At 40.5% G+C, this 15386-nt stretch overlaps 1 protein-coding gene across 1 annotated transcript in view; it reads right to left on the bottom strand.

The window, feature by feature from the left end:
- LOC135703723 (angiopoietin-2) overlaps positions 1-15386 on the bottom strand; it is a 390934-nt gene that overhangs the window by 19905 nt on the left and 355643 nt on the right. Inside the window, exon 4 of the mRNA XM_065225018.1 lies at positions 15060-15336. Within this exon, the coding sequence (XP_065081090.1) occupies positions 15060-15336 (277 nt within the window). The remainder of the gene's footprint in view (positions 1-15059; positions 15337-15386) is intronic.

The raw sequence follows: 15386 nt of genomic DNA on the forward strand, positions 1-15386 counted from the left end.
AATTTTTTTTATAAAATTTCAGATTATTTGCTAAAAGTTCGCCATACATCACTATTTTGTAGGGTTTGTCATTTTTAAGCTATATCAATTTGAAAAAAAAATCGACAAAAAGCTTTGACCCTTATCAAATGTTAGGCGAGATAAATTTTGAAAAAAATAAGTACTCAAAGTTGCTTAAAATTGCTAAGTCTCCACACCCACAAAGTTTCATAAGGTTCTGAGAGGGTGCTGCCAACTCCGAAGACGAGTTGGCGTGAAATCCGTCTATATTGAGCTTGTCTAGGTTGTCGCTCCATGATTGATCAGAACATTAGGAACCAATAAAATTGAACAGATAATCACATACCTCTAGATGCATTAAATGCATGATCATGTCCTTGGTCACGAAATGACACGATCATTGAGTAGATTGTAGTACTGTTTAGATCAGCCCTTCTTAATCTATGGGTTGCAGCTCACCTGTGCACCTGAGCCAAGAACGATTTACTCGCTGATTACTAAAGGCTGACTAAAAGTAAATTGGTACGCCCCTCGCGCAACAACTGGTGCACGTTTGATCAAAGTGGTCGATCGCGTTCAGGAATAACGTCAAATGGAACTCGAAAGAAGAAAAAATATTGTGCACAAACACCTGGAAAATCTGGAGTGGTCCAGTTCCAAGCTGGCTAAAGTGCGGAAGATGCCAAAAACAACAGTTTGTCGAGTGCTCAAAACCTACAAGGAAACCCTGAGTGTGGAAAGGAATCAGCGGACCTACGAAAAACTGGAACCAGGGATCGTTAGTTGCGCAGCAATTTTTGAAAATAATCTAAGGAAGAAAGAGATTTTCTTTGATTTTTGATATTATTTCTCAATATTGTTAGAAAAATAAAACCGTACCGAAAATATTTTTTTATTTTCGGGCGGTAAACTTCCCCTTAAAGCCAACCCCAGTCTTTCGATCCGAGATGTGGCCAGAAGGTACAACAGCAACTTTCAAACGATGCGGAACATCCTTGCCAGGGAAGGATACACGTCGTACAAAGCCAGTAAACACCCAAACCGGCACATGAAGCAAAATTCCGTGGCCAAAAAGCGTGTAAGGCTCTTGTACGACCGTGTTTTGACGAAACACAAGGGCTGCACTTTGATCGATGAAGAAATATACGTCAAACTCAATTTTAAGCAGCTTTTCGGTCATCGTTCATCAGTCATCAGTTTTACATCGCGACTGGACGTGGGGATGTGCCGGGAAGATAGTTCATGTTCGCCGACAAGTTCGCGAAGAAGGCCACGATTTGGCAAGTGATTTGCAGTTGTGGCCTGAAAACGGAACTATTCGTCACATCCTTGATGATGACATCCCAAGTTTACATCGAAGAATGCCTGAAAAAGTGTGTATTGCCGTTCATCCGCAAACATAAGGGGAAAGTCGTCTTTTGGCCCGATTTGACCAGCTACCACTACTCCAATGGTAGTTCTGGAGTGGTGTGCTGCCAGCAAGATCGACCTTGTCCCCAAGCTAATGAATCCTCCGAATTGCCCGGAATTTCGCCAATCGAAAAATACTGGACAATTTCAAAGCAGCGACTTCGACGATGGAAGAAATGCGCTGATTCCGTGTCCGTTTCCACTGTGTGGGCGCTGATGGGCTCCATCAAGAGGAAGATTCGAGATTTCGTTCGAACTGGAGAAATGCTATCTAATGCTGTAACTTTGAAGTTTTAATAAAAGTAGTGTAAAGCAACCATTAATGGACTTTTTAAACTTATTGAATCATGAATTACAGGTCTTTTTGTGCGTACCAATTTACTGTTGGTCAGCCTTTAGCCATTCAGATTTTAAAGCATTAAATCGGGTTTGCACATGGCATACAGCATTTATCTCTTTCCTTGAATTTCTCGCCTGTGACATTGCACTACTGTCCTAATCTAAGCTTGATCTACAATCTGTTAGCAATCCAGGATGGCTATTTTGTTTCCGTGGTTCACGAGCGAGTGAACAATTTTTCCCATGCCTGCCCAAAAATGCGATATGCATCAATTTACTCGAAAAGTTCAGTTGTGTTGCACGTTCAGTCAAAATTTAACGGATTATGTTATATTTTAAAATATGCATAGAGAATGAAGAGCTTAAAGTAATGATCAATTAAAAAAAAAGGCAAATTAGTTAAAGTATCAACATCGCATACAGGATAAAAATTGAGAAAATTCGTAGTAGCCGCACAGTTTAAAATGCATTCACGATAGTGTGAAAAATGTACACTAAATGATTTAACGCCTTTCCAAAAAAACAGCCATTCCATTCCAATTTTAACACCTTGTTTTGTCTGTCAAATTACCCACTTGTAAGATTTCATACCCTGCGGTACGTATGCAGCTGTGGTCTTGGTCTCGGTCACAGTGCACCATGCAGTTCGGCTATGAAGGTACCAATTGCGGTTTCTTCGGTTGCCCCCATCTCGGTCGGGCGTTAAAACGGTTTACAATGTTGAAAACGTTTATTAACACACCACCACCACAAAATGATACTCTGCTGGCCATAAAAATGTATTTTCATCGTTTTTCTACAACAATCAAAAGTGAGTTGACGTGGTGTGGTTGTTGGTGTTGCCCTCAGATTCCTCGAGTGAGGTAATGGCGAGCGAAACTTCTTCCACGTCCAGCCTGTTAGAGGTGTGAAAAGAAAGCCTCAAATTAGCGTTCCCCGCTCGGCAATAGGTGACGACGTTCATTAGCATCCGAGGCGCCCTTTTTCTAAATCTCACCTCACCTTCACCGTTTGGCTCCCTTCTCCGACGACAAATGATGACGGGAAAAGGTCGGAACGAATCGAAATGACTAATGATCTGCAAGCTACCGCTTGCTCTTCAGCTCTGATCTGAACAGCAGTGCGAGGTCCCTCGCGGGGGGTGGGATTTTGGAATCGTAAATTGTATTACCTCACGCTGGGAGGGAGAGTCGAACCGATTCACAAAATTAGCTTTTAATTAACGTAATAGAAGCCAAACTAGATTACGTGCTCACACACGGACGGGATTTCCGTCGTAATCCTTTCGTTCGTGAGGGATTTTTTTTTAGGTAAATTTCAATCAAAATCGAAGCTCCATTTATCAGCCACAGGTCTATGGTCGGGGACAGATATGCGACCACGACGCCAAAGTGAAAGCCCACAGCCAGAAGTCTCACGCGCGCTGCTGTTGAGCTGTCTTCACCGTCGTCGTGTCGATATCCGAATTCGACAATTAATCTAATCGGATCCTGGCGCGTAGCACGCTTCCATCATCACTGCAGCATGAATCACGATCCACGACTTGCAATCGAAAAACGACTGTATCACGTTTGGGTGCCTGGATGGCATCACACTCTGCAGTCTCGTTTGTTATGTTTTGCAAACTTCTGGGCAAACTGCGACTTGTTCCCATCGCAGCTCATCGCTAAAACGGACGCAAATTAATCACCGCACGGCAGAATGGCGGAGATTTGAGAAGGGATATGCGACTGCGGAAGTTTCACGAGTCGAAAGATGCACCTGTTCGTGAGATTGCACGGAGATGGCTGAGACGGCCTTGGTGTTGATTGGAGGAGTCGATACTGATTGGGATGCAGTAATGGGCTCGATGGGGCTATGAATCATGAGTGATGCAATTAAAATTACCGCAGATTTGCTAGATCAGAGTTAGGATCGGTGATTTATGCTTCAAAGCGAGTAGGAGATAACGAGAACGGTAAACATTACGTTCTCAGTAGGGTTTATTTTATTGCTAAAGGTTGAAGCAATCAATATTGGTTTTGCACTATCTCGTCAACGAACGTAGATTTTAGTTTCAACGAGGGAATATTTTAATATTGAATCTTCGGAAACATTCGCAGTTCGAGGCATTGGGGGTGATGTTTATATTATGTTATGCTCTAAGGGGGAGGAGGTGGAAGATTTGGTGACAAGGAATGCATTCGATATAGGAAAAACGTGACGAAAGGGGGAAGGGCCTCAGTTTTGATTTTTTTTGTTCTGTCAAGGGACTATCTACAATTGGTGAAAATGATTGCAAAACATATTATTTGGATGTCAATTGGATGTATATTTGAAATGTACATTAACCACTATGCAGAAGCTAGTGAGTCATGTAAAAAGGTAGATCAGCTGTTTTTCCAACAAATGAAAATGTAAAAAATATGCAAATGTGATATGGTCTATTACTATTACTGCGACCGTTTATTTGATCTATTGTAGTAAATTCCCTGGTTTTTTGTTAACCCTATCGGGGTGAAAAATAACTATTAGAAGTAACCATATACGGCCTAACTTTAGATATATTTCCAGCAAGGAATTATGTGCCGTATGACACGCACTACCTTACTAAGAGATGAACACAATTTTTCAAAGGGCTGTAGCAGTCCCTTATCCCCTCTGTTAAGAACTGCTGCACACAGGGTTGCTTCCACTCACTTTCTATTCAAATCAATTGATGTTATAATGATAATTAGAACTTGTAAGTTACAAGAAGCGGTTTTAAAGTAAGTTTCATGGTTCAAAACTTGTCAATATTACATGTAGAGCATCACAATCAGAAATTTTACGATTCAAGAGCGCATAAAATCGGTGATTGTGACGCTCTGCAAGCAAAATTGACAGGTTTTATGGGTCAAATTCATACTTTACAACCGCTTCTTGTAACTGACAAGTAGAAAATATCATTATAGCATCCAATTATTCCATAATTCCGAAAAACAAATGTTTATAGCAAGTGAGTGGAAGCAACCCTGGCTGCACAGTTGCACAATAAATGTTCAGAGGTTTCTGTTTCCTCGTTACAAAACCGACACATATCATCATCGACTTTTTTAATTAGTCTTAGATGATATTTTGATGGACAGTGCCCTGTAATTAGTCCTATGTAAGTACATAGGTCTCTCTTTGAGAGACTAAGGAGGATTTGTGTGTTTGATGCATTGGCATCACAAACTTTCTTGATTGTCGGGCTGTGACGGTATTACTCCAATTACAATCTATCATCATCTTTTCCCAGTTCCATAATTCCATCTTGATGGAGCTTGGAAAGACCCCATAGAATGAAAAAAAAGGAGAGATTCACTATATTTTTATTAGACAGCTCTTGAAGTAGCTGAATGCATTCCCATACTGATTTGGAAGTACATATAAATCATTTTAAAGCATTGGCTATCAGAAAAGATGCATATCTTTGCATGTTTATTTTTTCTCTTTAAGCTTGAATTTCAGCCTGAAAAACGGTTGACCATCCACCTATAGAAACTGAAATATTAATACCAGGACCTGTTAGCTTCCACTTTATGATTTTTTTTATTCATCAGTAAAGAATACAATTGATCCAGAGAGAGTGGTCTGGTAGAATCATTGAACAATCGACTAAAATTGAATTTTATTTCCATCTAATCATTACTGGCTGTAATTAATGGATTGATTCGAATTTGTTTTAATATAAAGGGTGTCCCACATCAAATTGCATCACGGAAGAAACGCTGTAGAAAATTACGCATTTTGTATTTTATCTTGAAAATTTGAGTAGAAGTAGTTTAGAGTGTATTGTTTACATCGTTTTTTATCGCTGTCAGTTTTTCGAAAGTTGGAATAAATGGCGTCACCCGAAAAGCAACGTCGCGAATTGATTTTGCGTAAGCACCTGGAAAATCCTCAACTCTCAGATCGAGACATCGGAAAACAACTCGGAATCGTGCAGTCAACGGTGAGTCGTGCGATTCAACGTTACTACGAAACTCTGAGCATTGAACGGAAGGTGAAATGCGGTTAGAATGGATGTTCTATTAAAGGGTGTCCACGATGAAATTGCCACACACAAAATTGATTCGCAAAATTCGAGTTTTCATCCGATTGCCATCAAATTTTCAGAGATTGAGAAATAACTATTAAACTTCATTTTACCATTTACTCGTATTTTATTTACAGTCCATACGCAAATACCCGCACCTTGGCCTTAACCCCGGCCATAAGATTCTGCACAACCTGTGAATCAACCGTTTTTTGCATGTAAACCCATACTTTCTTCAGTTCCTCGACTGTCTTCACTACTTTAGGTCGTTTAAGAAGGTGCTGCTTCATAATCGCCCAGTACTTCTCGATGGGGCGGAGCTCCGGAGTGTTGGGAGGGTTGAACATTTTCGGCACGAAATTGACCTTATTGTCCGCATACCACTTCAGCACGTCCTTGGAGTAGTGGCATGAGGCCAAATCCGGCCAGAAGATTGTTGGGACGTTGTGGGCCTTCAGGAGAGGAAGCAGCCGCTTCTGGAGGCACTCTTTTATGTACACCTGTCCGTTCATCGTGTCCTGGGTCACGAAAGGTGCACTCCGCTTCCCGAACGTGCAGATGGCTTGCCAAACCAGGAATTTCTTCGCAAATTTGGACATCTTCTGAGTGCGGACATGCTCCGGAACCCTGAACTTATCCTTGGCCGTGAAAAACAGGTTGCCGGGGATCTGTTTGAAGTCGGCCTTCACATATGTTTCGTCGTCCATGATGCAGCATTCAACTTTCGTCAGCATGTTGAGGTACAACTTCCTGGCACGGGTTTTGGCGGACTTGTTCTGCTTCTCGTCGCGATTAGGGGCCTTTTGTACCTTGAACGTTCGAAGCCCAGCCTTAGTTTTGGCCTTCTGGACAAAACTTCGGCTTAGGTGCAGCTTCTTAGTCACATCCCTAACGGAGGCGTTCGGATTTCGGTTGAAGGCCCCAACTACGCGGTTGTGATTTTTGGTGTTGTACGGAATACTTTTTCCTTCACTTCTGGGCTTCCGATCGGTGGTCAACCGTTCCTCGAACCGCTTAATCACTCGCGACACCGTGGAATTCGCGATTCCCAACGTTTTAGCGATGGAACGATGCGAGAGATCCTTGTTCTCGTGATGAACGCGCAAGATTTTATCACGCACGAGCTGTTCTTTCGACTCCATTTCCGCGAGTTTTGATCACAGGACTTTAAAACTTGCAGGATGTAAATAATGAGCTAAATCCACCCAAATGTTTAATAAAATCTACCCAACGGTTAAAAAGTTAGAGCAATTTCATAGTGTGGCAATTTCATCGTGGACACCCTTTAGTGATCAGGATCACAAGCGTGTCGTGAAAGCGTTTAAGTGGAATCCCAATGCTTCGGTCAGGGATGTGTCCAAAATGTTGAATGTGTCCAAGTCTTTCGTTCAGAGAGCCAAGGCCGGGAGGGATTGCATACGTACAAAGAGCAGAAGGCTCCAAATCGTGACGAACGGCAAAATACGATAGGAATGCCACGGCCCTGAAAACTGTACATCAAGATGCTGACGAAGCCTCATTGTCTCATCATGGATGATGAGACTTACGTCAAGGCGGACTTCCAGCAATTTCCGGGGATACTCTTCTTCACCGCCCAGCACAAGTTTGATGTTCCGGAGGAAGTAAGGAAGCAGAAACTTTCAAAGTTTGCCAAGATATACATGATTTGGCAAGCGATCTACTTATGTGGCAAACGGAGTGCGGTTTTCGTGACTACCGGGACTGTAAACGGGAAGATCTACCTCAAAGAGTGTCAACAAAAGCGTCTGCTTCCTCTGTTGAAGCAACACGAGGGCCGGATCTAGCTTCGTGCCACTATTCAAATGTGGTCCTAGAGTGGTACGAAGCCAACGGGGTCACTTTGGTACCCAAGGACATAACCCCCCCCCCCCCTCCTCCATGAACTAAGGCCCATCGAAAAACACTGGGCTATTATGAAGCAGGCACTACGGAAGCATCCCAAGGAGGTCAAATCTGAGGAAGACATGGAAAAAAGTGGGTTTCCGTACTGAATAAGCTGCAGCCAGATGTTGTACAGAACCTAATGAGTGGAGTTAAGCGTAAGGTGCGAGCGTACGGTTATAGTATTGAAGTTGAATGAAATAAATATGCCAAAAGCTTACTAATGGGTTATATTTTATTGTCTGAAAGTTTGAAAAGGATTGCTCAACTAGGTTATTTTTCTACAGCGTTTTTTTCCGTGATACAATTTGATGTGGGACACCCTTTATGTATAGTAAGTGTTCCTTAATGTTCCCTTCATACAAAATTTTCGCTTAAGTCTGCGCTCTTTTCAGCACAAATTGCACAAATTGGTGTAGTGGAAGAAGATTTAGTATCGAATCTAAGGCTTTCGTAGGTGTGCGAGGCATGCATCGCACCTGTTGTGGATACCGTAGCCAGTCTTTGCAACTTTTCTAGTTTATTTAATGCCCATTTTTCCTTAGTTTTTGGTCGCCATACTAATAAGATATATGCCCCGTAACGTGGGTAGATCACCTTTTCGTGGTACGTTACGGGATGTAAGATCTACCACCGATTCCTAGTCTTGACTACTTCAAACTAGGGGAACAGGATTTTACAGTAATCAAAGGAACACATCTTAGTCCTTGTTACTTTTTATGCCTTGTTGATAGTGATAAGTCCTCGGGTTGCGTGGACCGAGGATGATCTTGAAACAAGGAAAAAATGAGTTAGTTAGTCTTCACCTATGTGATTCCTAATCTTCTATTCGTTGTTTCCTAGTTTGAAGTGGTTAAGACTAGGGTTATGATGCATGGTCATTATCGGTGTCATGTCTTGTTTTTTTTGCTAAGGAATCCAATTTTGACTGACAAAGGGGCGCGCCTTTGGAGGGTGTTTCAACACTCCGAAGGGTATAAATAGCGGGACCTTTCAATTAGAATCGATTCCTTGCGATAAAGGCAAGAATGACAACTGTATCAAAACCGAATACTTCATCATTTCTCAATAGTGATGGAGTAATACGACATGCACTAAACTAAGGACACGGGATATACTACAAATTACTGGTTGCAGTGGTTTTATGTCCCGAACAGAGGAAAAGAAAAATAAGATATATGAAATTCTGGGTCATATTACAGCCGTGTATATCCAATGGGCCATTGTTGGCCTCAGTCCCAATTTAACCTCAAAGGTTCTTTTACTTATCCACAGTGCATTTGTTGCTTTACCTATGATTTTGTGTTAAGTGTTGGGTAAACATTTTGATCAAATTGAACTGTTGATCAATGTTAGATTTTTGATCAAAGCTGTTTGTTGATACAGGAAAATCGTCAAACAAGGCAGTTTACTGATTGTTGATGAAACTAAAATATTTATCAAACAAAACGTTAATCGTGGTAGATTGTTAATCTAGGTTCATTGTTAATCATGGGTAAATTTGCTGATCCAAGCCAAATGTTGATCATTGAAAATTGTTGACCTAGGCACGGAGAAATGGCATAGAAAATTGATTATTAAAGTGATCAAAACCAGTTTTCAAGGGAATCATGGAAAACCATTGATTATGATCAATTGTTGATTTAAGGAAACAAACAATCATGACTAGTTACTAATAAAGACAAAATATGGATCAAAAAAAAAAATTGATGATCAGCGATAAAAATAGTTAATCTAGGCAATGTAAGCAAATCGGAAAAATTTGTTCATCATGGCAGATTTTGTATTTTGACAAATCGGTTATCACGGACGGTTGTTGATTAATGCCAATCATGGTGGTTGAATAAATAAATGTTTTGAGCTACTCCAATTATTTATCAAAGTAAGAGTTTTGATCAAAGATGATTGTTTATACGGAAAAATCATTGATCATGGCAAGTTATTGTTGAAGACATATTGTTGATGAAAGCATTTTGTTTATCGTGGGCGATTGTTGTTGATGATTAGATTGTTGATTTGGTCAACTTTTTGATCATGAAAAATTGTTGATCTGAACAGTTGTGGAGATTTTGGTAAAATTATACAGAAATCTGTGAAACAATCTTAGTGTGGAGACAAAGGTCAACACATATGAACAAGTAGACCAATATGGAAATTTCTTTTCTTCAAAAGGTTCTACAATAATACTTCAGGGTTTACACAATATGCTTGAACGACGGATGACGCCAATAGCCAAACGACCACGAGTCCCTCAATATTGATCAAGGTAAATTGTTGATCAAACTAGTTGCTCAATATTGAAAGCTGTTGAAGGATGCAAAAATACAATCATGACAAATGGCTGATTAAGACAAAATGTCGATAAAAGTAAACTGTTGATCATGCAGAATTGATGATAAAGGCATATTATTGATCAAGATAAGTTTGTTGATCATGATCAATAGTTCATTCCTTTATTTAACGTCGGTCTCTGTTCCGCAATCTAGTGCCAATCACCGACGGTCATCGATTGCCATTCATTGACAGCAATCGAATGTGCAGGGAGGCAGCTTCGACACTTGCAAAAGATATCACACCCATTCAACAACACACATGGGCCGGGACCAACGGCTTTACTTCCCTTCCGAAGGAAGATGTGACCAGAGATTTTTATGCCTCACCGAAAAAGAAAAATCACACCGAACTCGGTTGGGATTAAACCCAGACCCAGTCACACTTACCACTACACCACTGGCGCCGGTCAAGGTCAATTGTCGATTAAGGAAAATTGATGATTATAAGGTCTGATCAGAATAATGGTAACTATAACTGTTGATGGAGCCAGATTATTGATCAAGGCAAAATTTTTGATCACGACTTATTGATGATCAAGACAAGTTGATCAACAATGATGATTGATGATCAAGGCAGATTTTGGATCAAGGCGAATAAATGACAGTAGTAAGTTGAGCATAGAATATTGGTAATTAAAATTGATTGTTGATCAAGTCAAATTATTGATATAGGGGAACTATTGATCGAGGCAGGAGATTGAGCAACGCAAATTATTAACTAAGGCCGACACTAGCAGCAATGTGAACTGTTGATTAGGACAAACAGTTGATTGAAGCAACCCAAGTAACAATTTTGGTTTTATGAGGGTTCTGTAGACCACGATTCAGACTTGTAGAATCCTATAAAACCTCTTTAAAACTAGCAATGTTATTTGGGAAGGCTATCGTTCAAAATAAAGCAAGTTGATCATTAAGGTGATTCTAGATCATGAACAAATTTTTATCCATCCAAATTGTTCATCCTGGAGAGTTATTGATGATTTTGATGAGATGTCAAGCATGATGTTGATAATTCCATTTTGTGATCTCCCACACTTTATGACAAATGGTGGATCAAGGAATATTTCAGACCACGGTAGATTTTCTATCAAGACGATTTGTTGATCAAGGAAGTTTGTTTAACACGATAAACTTACTAAACAAGGTAAATTATTGATCTTGGCAGATTGTTGACCAAGACGTATAGATCATCAAGGTAGATTGTTGATCAAGGCAGAGTGATTATCGAGGTAAGTTATCATATTAGTTGTTATCATACCTGCACATAGTCCATTCAGAAATGAAACAAGTTATTTTTAGTTATTGCAGCAATCCTAGCCGATGGGTTTGGAAGCATGTGATATCTACGGGTTTGTAACATTACAAATTATACGTTCGGTTTTCAACAAGCCTCAAACCAAAAATCAAAGTGGTTTGGATTACCGTCAACGCGGTGGACTGTTAAAAGGATCATCAAGACTAGGATTTCCATTTACCGACCGATTTTTGGCTGCTCTGAAATCTGAAAACAGCTCATGGCTATTTCCAGGCATTCCCGGGAAGCGATAAATACTATTATCCAGGGTCCCGAAAAGTTATAAGTTTAGTTTTTGATAAATATTTATTAGATTGTGCATTTGTTCCCCGGAAGGTTATTCTCAATACTCCTTATTCCAATTTATCTTGGATTTTTTTTTCTTGATTTGTTTTCCGTCGATCTTGTTTTCCGTGCTGAGCACCAGCTCCCATACCTGGACCCTACCTATCGACCCATCAACTCATAAACCGGGGACCAACGGCTTTACTTCCCTTGCAAAGGAAGGCGTGATCAGAGATGTTATGCCTCAGAACATACCGGCGGTGCCGACTGGGATTGAACCCAGGCCTGCTGGGGTGAGAGGCAATAACGCTGACCACTACACCACCGGCGCCGCTGATTTATCCAGGATGTTTCTTTCAACTTTTTCAAGGAATTTCATTCAAATTTTCACCTGAAGTCATGGCTTCTCTTCTCTCTCACAAGTTTGTTTTCCTAAGATTTTTCCCGACAGTTACATGTGATTATCACCCGGAAGATTTTCCCGTCTTTTTCTGAAAGTTTCTTCCAACTTTCTCCAGAAGTGTTTGCTTATGTTTCCCGGAGATTGTATCAATGTTCTCCCGGAGGGTTTTTTGATTCCAACGTCCACCGGATGTTTCTTCTGATTTCCCCGGAAGTTTCTTGTGACATTTTCAGATGGGTTTTCAGTTAACTACGAAAGTTTCATCTGTTTTTCCCTGGAAGATTGTTTAAGCTTGTGCTACAAGCTTTGTTTTCAATTTTTCCGAAATTCTCTACTAACATTACCCTTAAGGTTCTTACAAATTTTACTGGAGGTTTCTGCCAGCTTCGACTGGAAGATTCTTTCGGCTTCCTCTGGATGTTTTTCCAAACTTTCACTCTTCAGACTTCTGACTTCTCTTTTTCTAACATTCCCCAATTGTCCATCTGGCTCACCAAATGACCAATGAGATCAACCCAAATTTGATTTTAGTTTACTCAAAATCACAAGAAGTGCAGGAACTTAGCGATGAGTAAATTTGTCTTTTGTTTTGTAGTGCAAATCCTTAAAAATCTGCTGGAAAATGAGGAAAATTGACGAAAATTTTACTCAGTCAAGACTAAGAGTAGTACCAAACAACTGAGATAATCAAATGTTTAATTTTATCATACTCGGGATTTTTTTCCAGGAAAAACCTGAACAGACATGAGGCAAATTAACTCATCGTTGAATTACTGCAATTTTTGCGATTTATGAGTAAACTAAACTCAAATTTGGGTTGATCTCATTGGACGTGCACAAGGATGTATCTTCCGACTTTACCCGGAAGCGTCTTTAAACTTTCTCCACGAATTTCTTCAGATTTCCTCAGGAATATTCCAAGTTCTTCCGGGAGTTCTTCCCATTTTCCATGGAGTTATCAGAAGCTTTTTTTTCGACTTCCCCTTGCAAATATAGCTCAAATTTAAAGTGTGGTGTGAATGATTTTTAGTAAAGTGGTTTTTTAACAAACCTTCTGAAAAATTCAGAAAATTGAACCAGGCTTCCGGAAATCGGGAAGTGTAATTAAAAAAAAAATACCGGAACTAATTTTCTAGGACATTCTAGGAAAACTTTGAATTAGTTTCGTCGGACTTCAAAATAGTCAAAACATTCGGTACTACTCACATTTGTCTACCAAGCCAGGAAACAACTGAATTGAAACTTTAAGCAGACAATATGTAGATGGAATCCAAATTCAAAAACTGTGAAACATACGTGAAGGCCGACAGCTACTGAGGCAGAAGATATACGTTTGGTTACGGGATTAGGGGATATATTCCTGTCAGATTCAAATTTGTGTTTGCTGATTAATTCGCTTACAAATACATGGATTGGCAGGGCATGCGCATCTGCAGATACGTTATGAAGACAAACGTTTTCATCACAGATAAAACAATGGAATCGGAACTTTATAGGATTATCTGCCAATTTGTGAAACCCACGAGTACCTCGCAATGTTCTGGCCAGGATGGGCTACAAAGGTATAATGTAAAAGGGGTCAATTCCGTTCCAAAAGACGTCAACCTTCTCTATTGTCCTTGTTTGGGTCGATTTAAAATGCCCACCAAATGCCCAATTCATTAAGAGGAAGTTGATGAAAGACATCAGTCAAACAAAAAAAAAATGTATTTAAAAAAACGACAAATTAAGAAAACGGTTTTGCAGTGTGTTGGTAGATGAGCCGGCCTCCGGAAAAAAAGCCCATTAATTTCGTAAGCTTGTAAATCTAAATCCCAAATATACGCAATTAACTTTGTTTTTTCTTTCAGACTTTGGTGTGTATGGAAGCATCACATTTTATATGACGTACAACACAATTAGTTTTGACCCTAAGGTTCAAGTTTACAGATAGGTCAGTCACTTATGAAGCGTTGAAGTCTTTTCGTTGTTATTGCTAAACCATGTTTAGTGCTTTTTAGTTCTACTACCTCTGTTTGGAATTTTGCTGAATAGGTGTGAATTTACCTATGAATTATAGTTTATAAATCAATTTTGCGATCAAAAGGTGCTAATAGCTACCAATCGTAAAATTTTGCATAGCAGCATAAAAATAACATCACAGTTTACTAGGTTGACCATAAACGTTCAGTAAAGATTCATCAGAAGAGCAAAGCATACGCTCACAAGATTCACGCTCCAATGATCGACAGTCGACTAATTAGTTATTTGTTTTAGTACCTACTTAAGCCATAAATCAATTACTACATGTCCAGCCAGCGCTTCAAACGAAGGTATGCATGCACTGGTGAACTGCATAAATAACATGATTTTTTTCCCCACTGCCGCTTACTTTACAACCGACAAAAGGAACGTGCCTGCTCTTGTCCTCTGTCAATTCTATTCATCGAGCGATATCCAATTAATTTGCTGACCGCATCTATACAAGAATAATGTATTGGATCCTTTACAACGTCATCAGAGCAAGAGACGATGAATAGGAACACGTTCGACAGCGTTGATTCCTAAAATCTGTTACATCACCTGGGTGTCTCTTTCTATAGGTACCGCGATAATCTCCTCCGTGGTCATACATGTTTCGGTTTCGCAGCAAGCGAGGGGGGTGTGCGTGCGAGAAAGAGTCTCACGCAATCGCAAGGAGTAGGTATGCAAACGCACGCGTTCCATGTCCATGGATCGGTCACACCACAACAAAAGCGCGTTACTATAGGGGAAGGGGCCCGTCCATTTGTTGGTGGGACATGCGGTGAGACAATTTATGCAACACTTCATAAATTAGATAAATCGCGAGCACGCACATTGGGCGGTACAATCGGGTGGTTTGCATATCACACACTCACGGTGTCGTTGGAAAGGGGGGGGGGGGGGGGGGGGTATCATGATTGCAATCTGCTGCAACGTGAAATGTTGAGCATAAATAATACAGTCAGTGTTCGACGTGTTCGTTCTCAAATGTCAGCTGATGAAAGTTGAGATAGTACGGTGCTACATGGGAGAGGGGATCTCGATACATACTTTAATATCCTTGAAGAGCAGGCTATCGCTGGCAAAGGTGTTGTTCAGCACGGAAGGCTTGTTCTTCACACTGGGGAAGATGATACCACCTTTGCGGGACATGTTCTTGCCTCCTGCTTGCACCGTCTGTGCGGAAGCCGAAGTGGTGCTGGTGAGATTCGCATTGCTAGCAGTGGTACTAGTGCTGGTGCTACTGGTGCTCGTCGTCGAGGAAGAGGAGGCCGTTGGGTAGGTCGTCGTTGGCAGTGCTTCCGTGAAGTCTTCAACGATTGAGTACCTGTTGTTTTGATGGTAGATTTAGGGATGAGTTAGTTAACAAATAATTTA

Source organism: Ochlerotatus camptorhynchus, unplaced genomic scaffold (genome assembly GCF_037179485.1).
Source record: "Ochlerotatus camptorhynchus isolate MF236.1 unplaced genomic scaffold, CSIRO-AGI_Acam_v1.1 ptg000220l, whole genome shotgun sequence".
NCBI lineage: Eukaryota > Metazoa > Arthropoda > Insecta > Diptera > Culicidae > Ochlerotatus > Ochlerotatus camptorhynchus.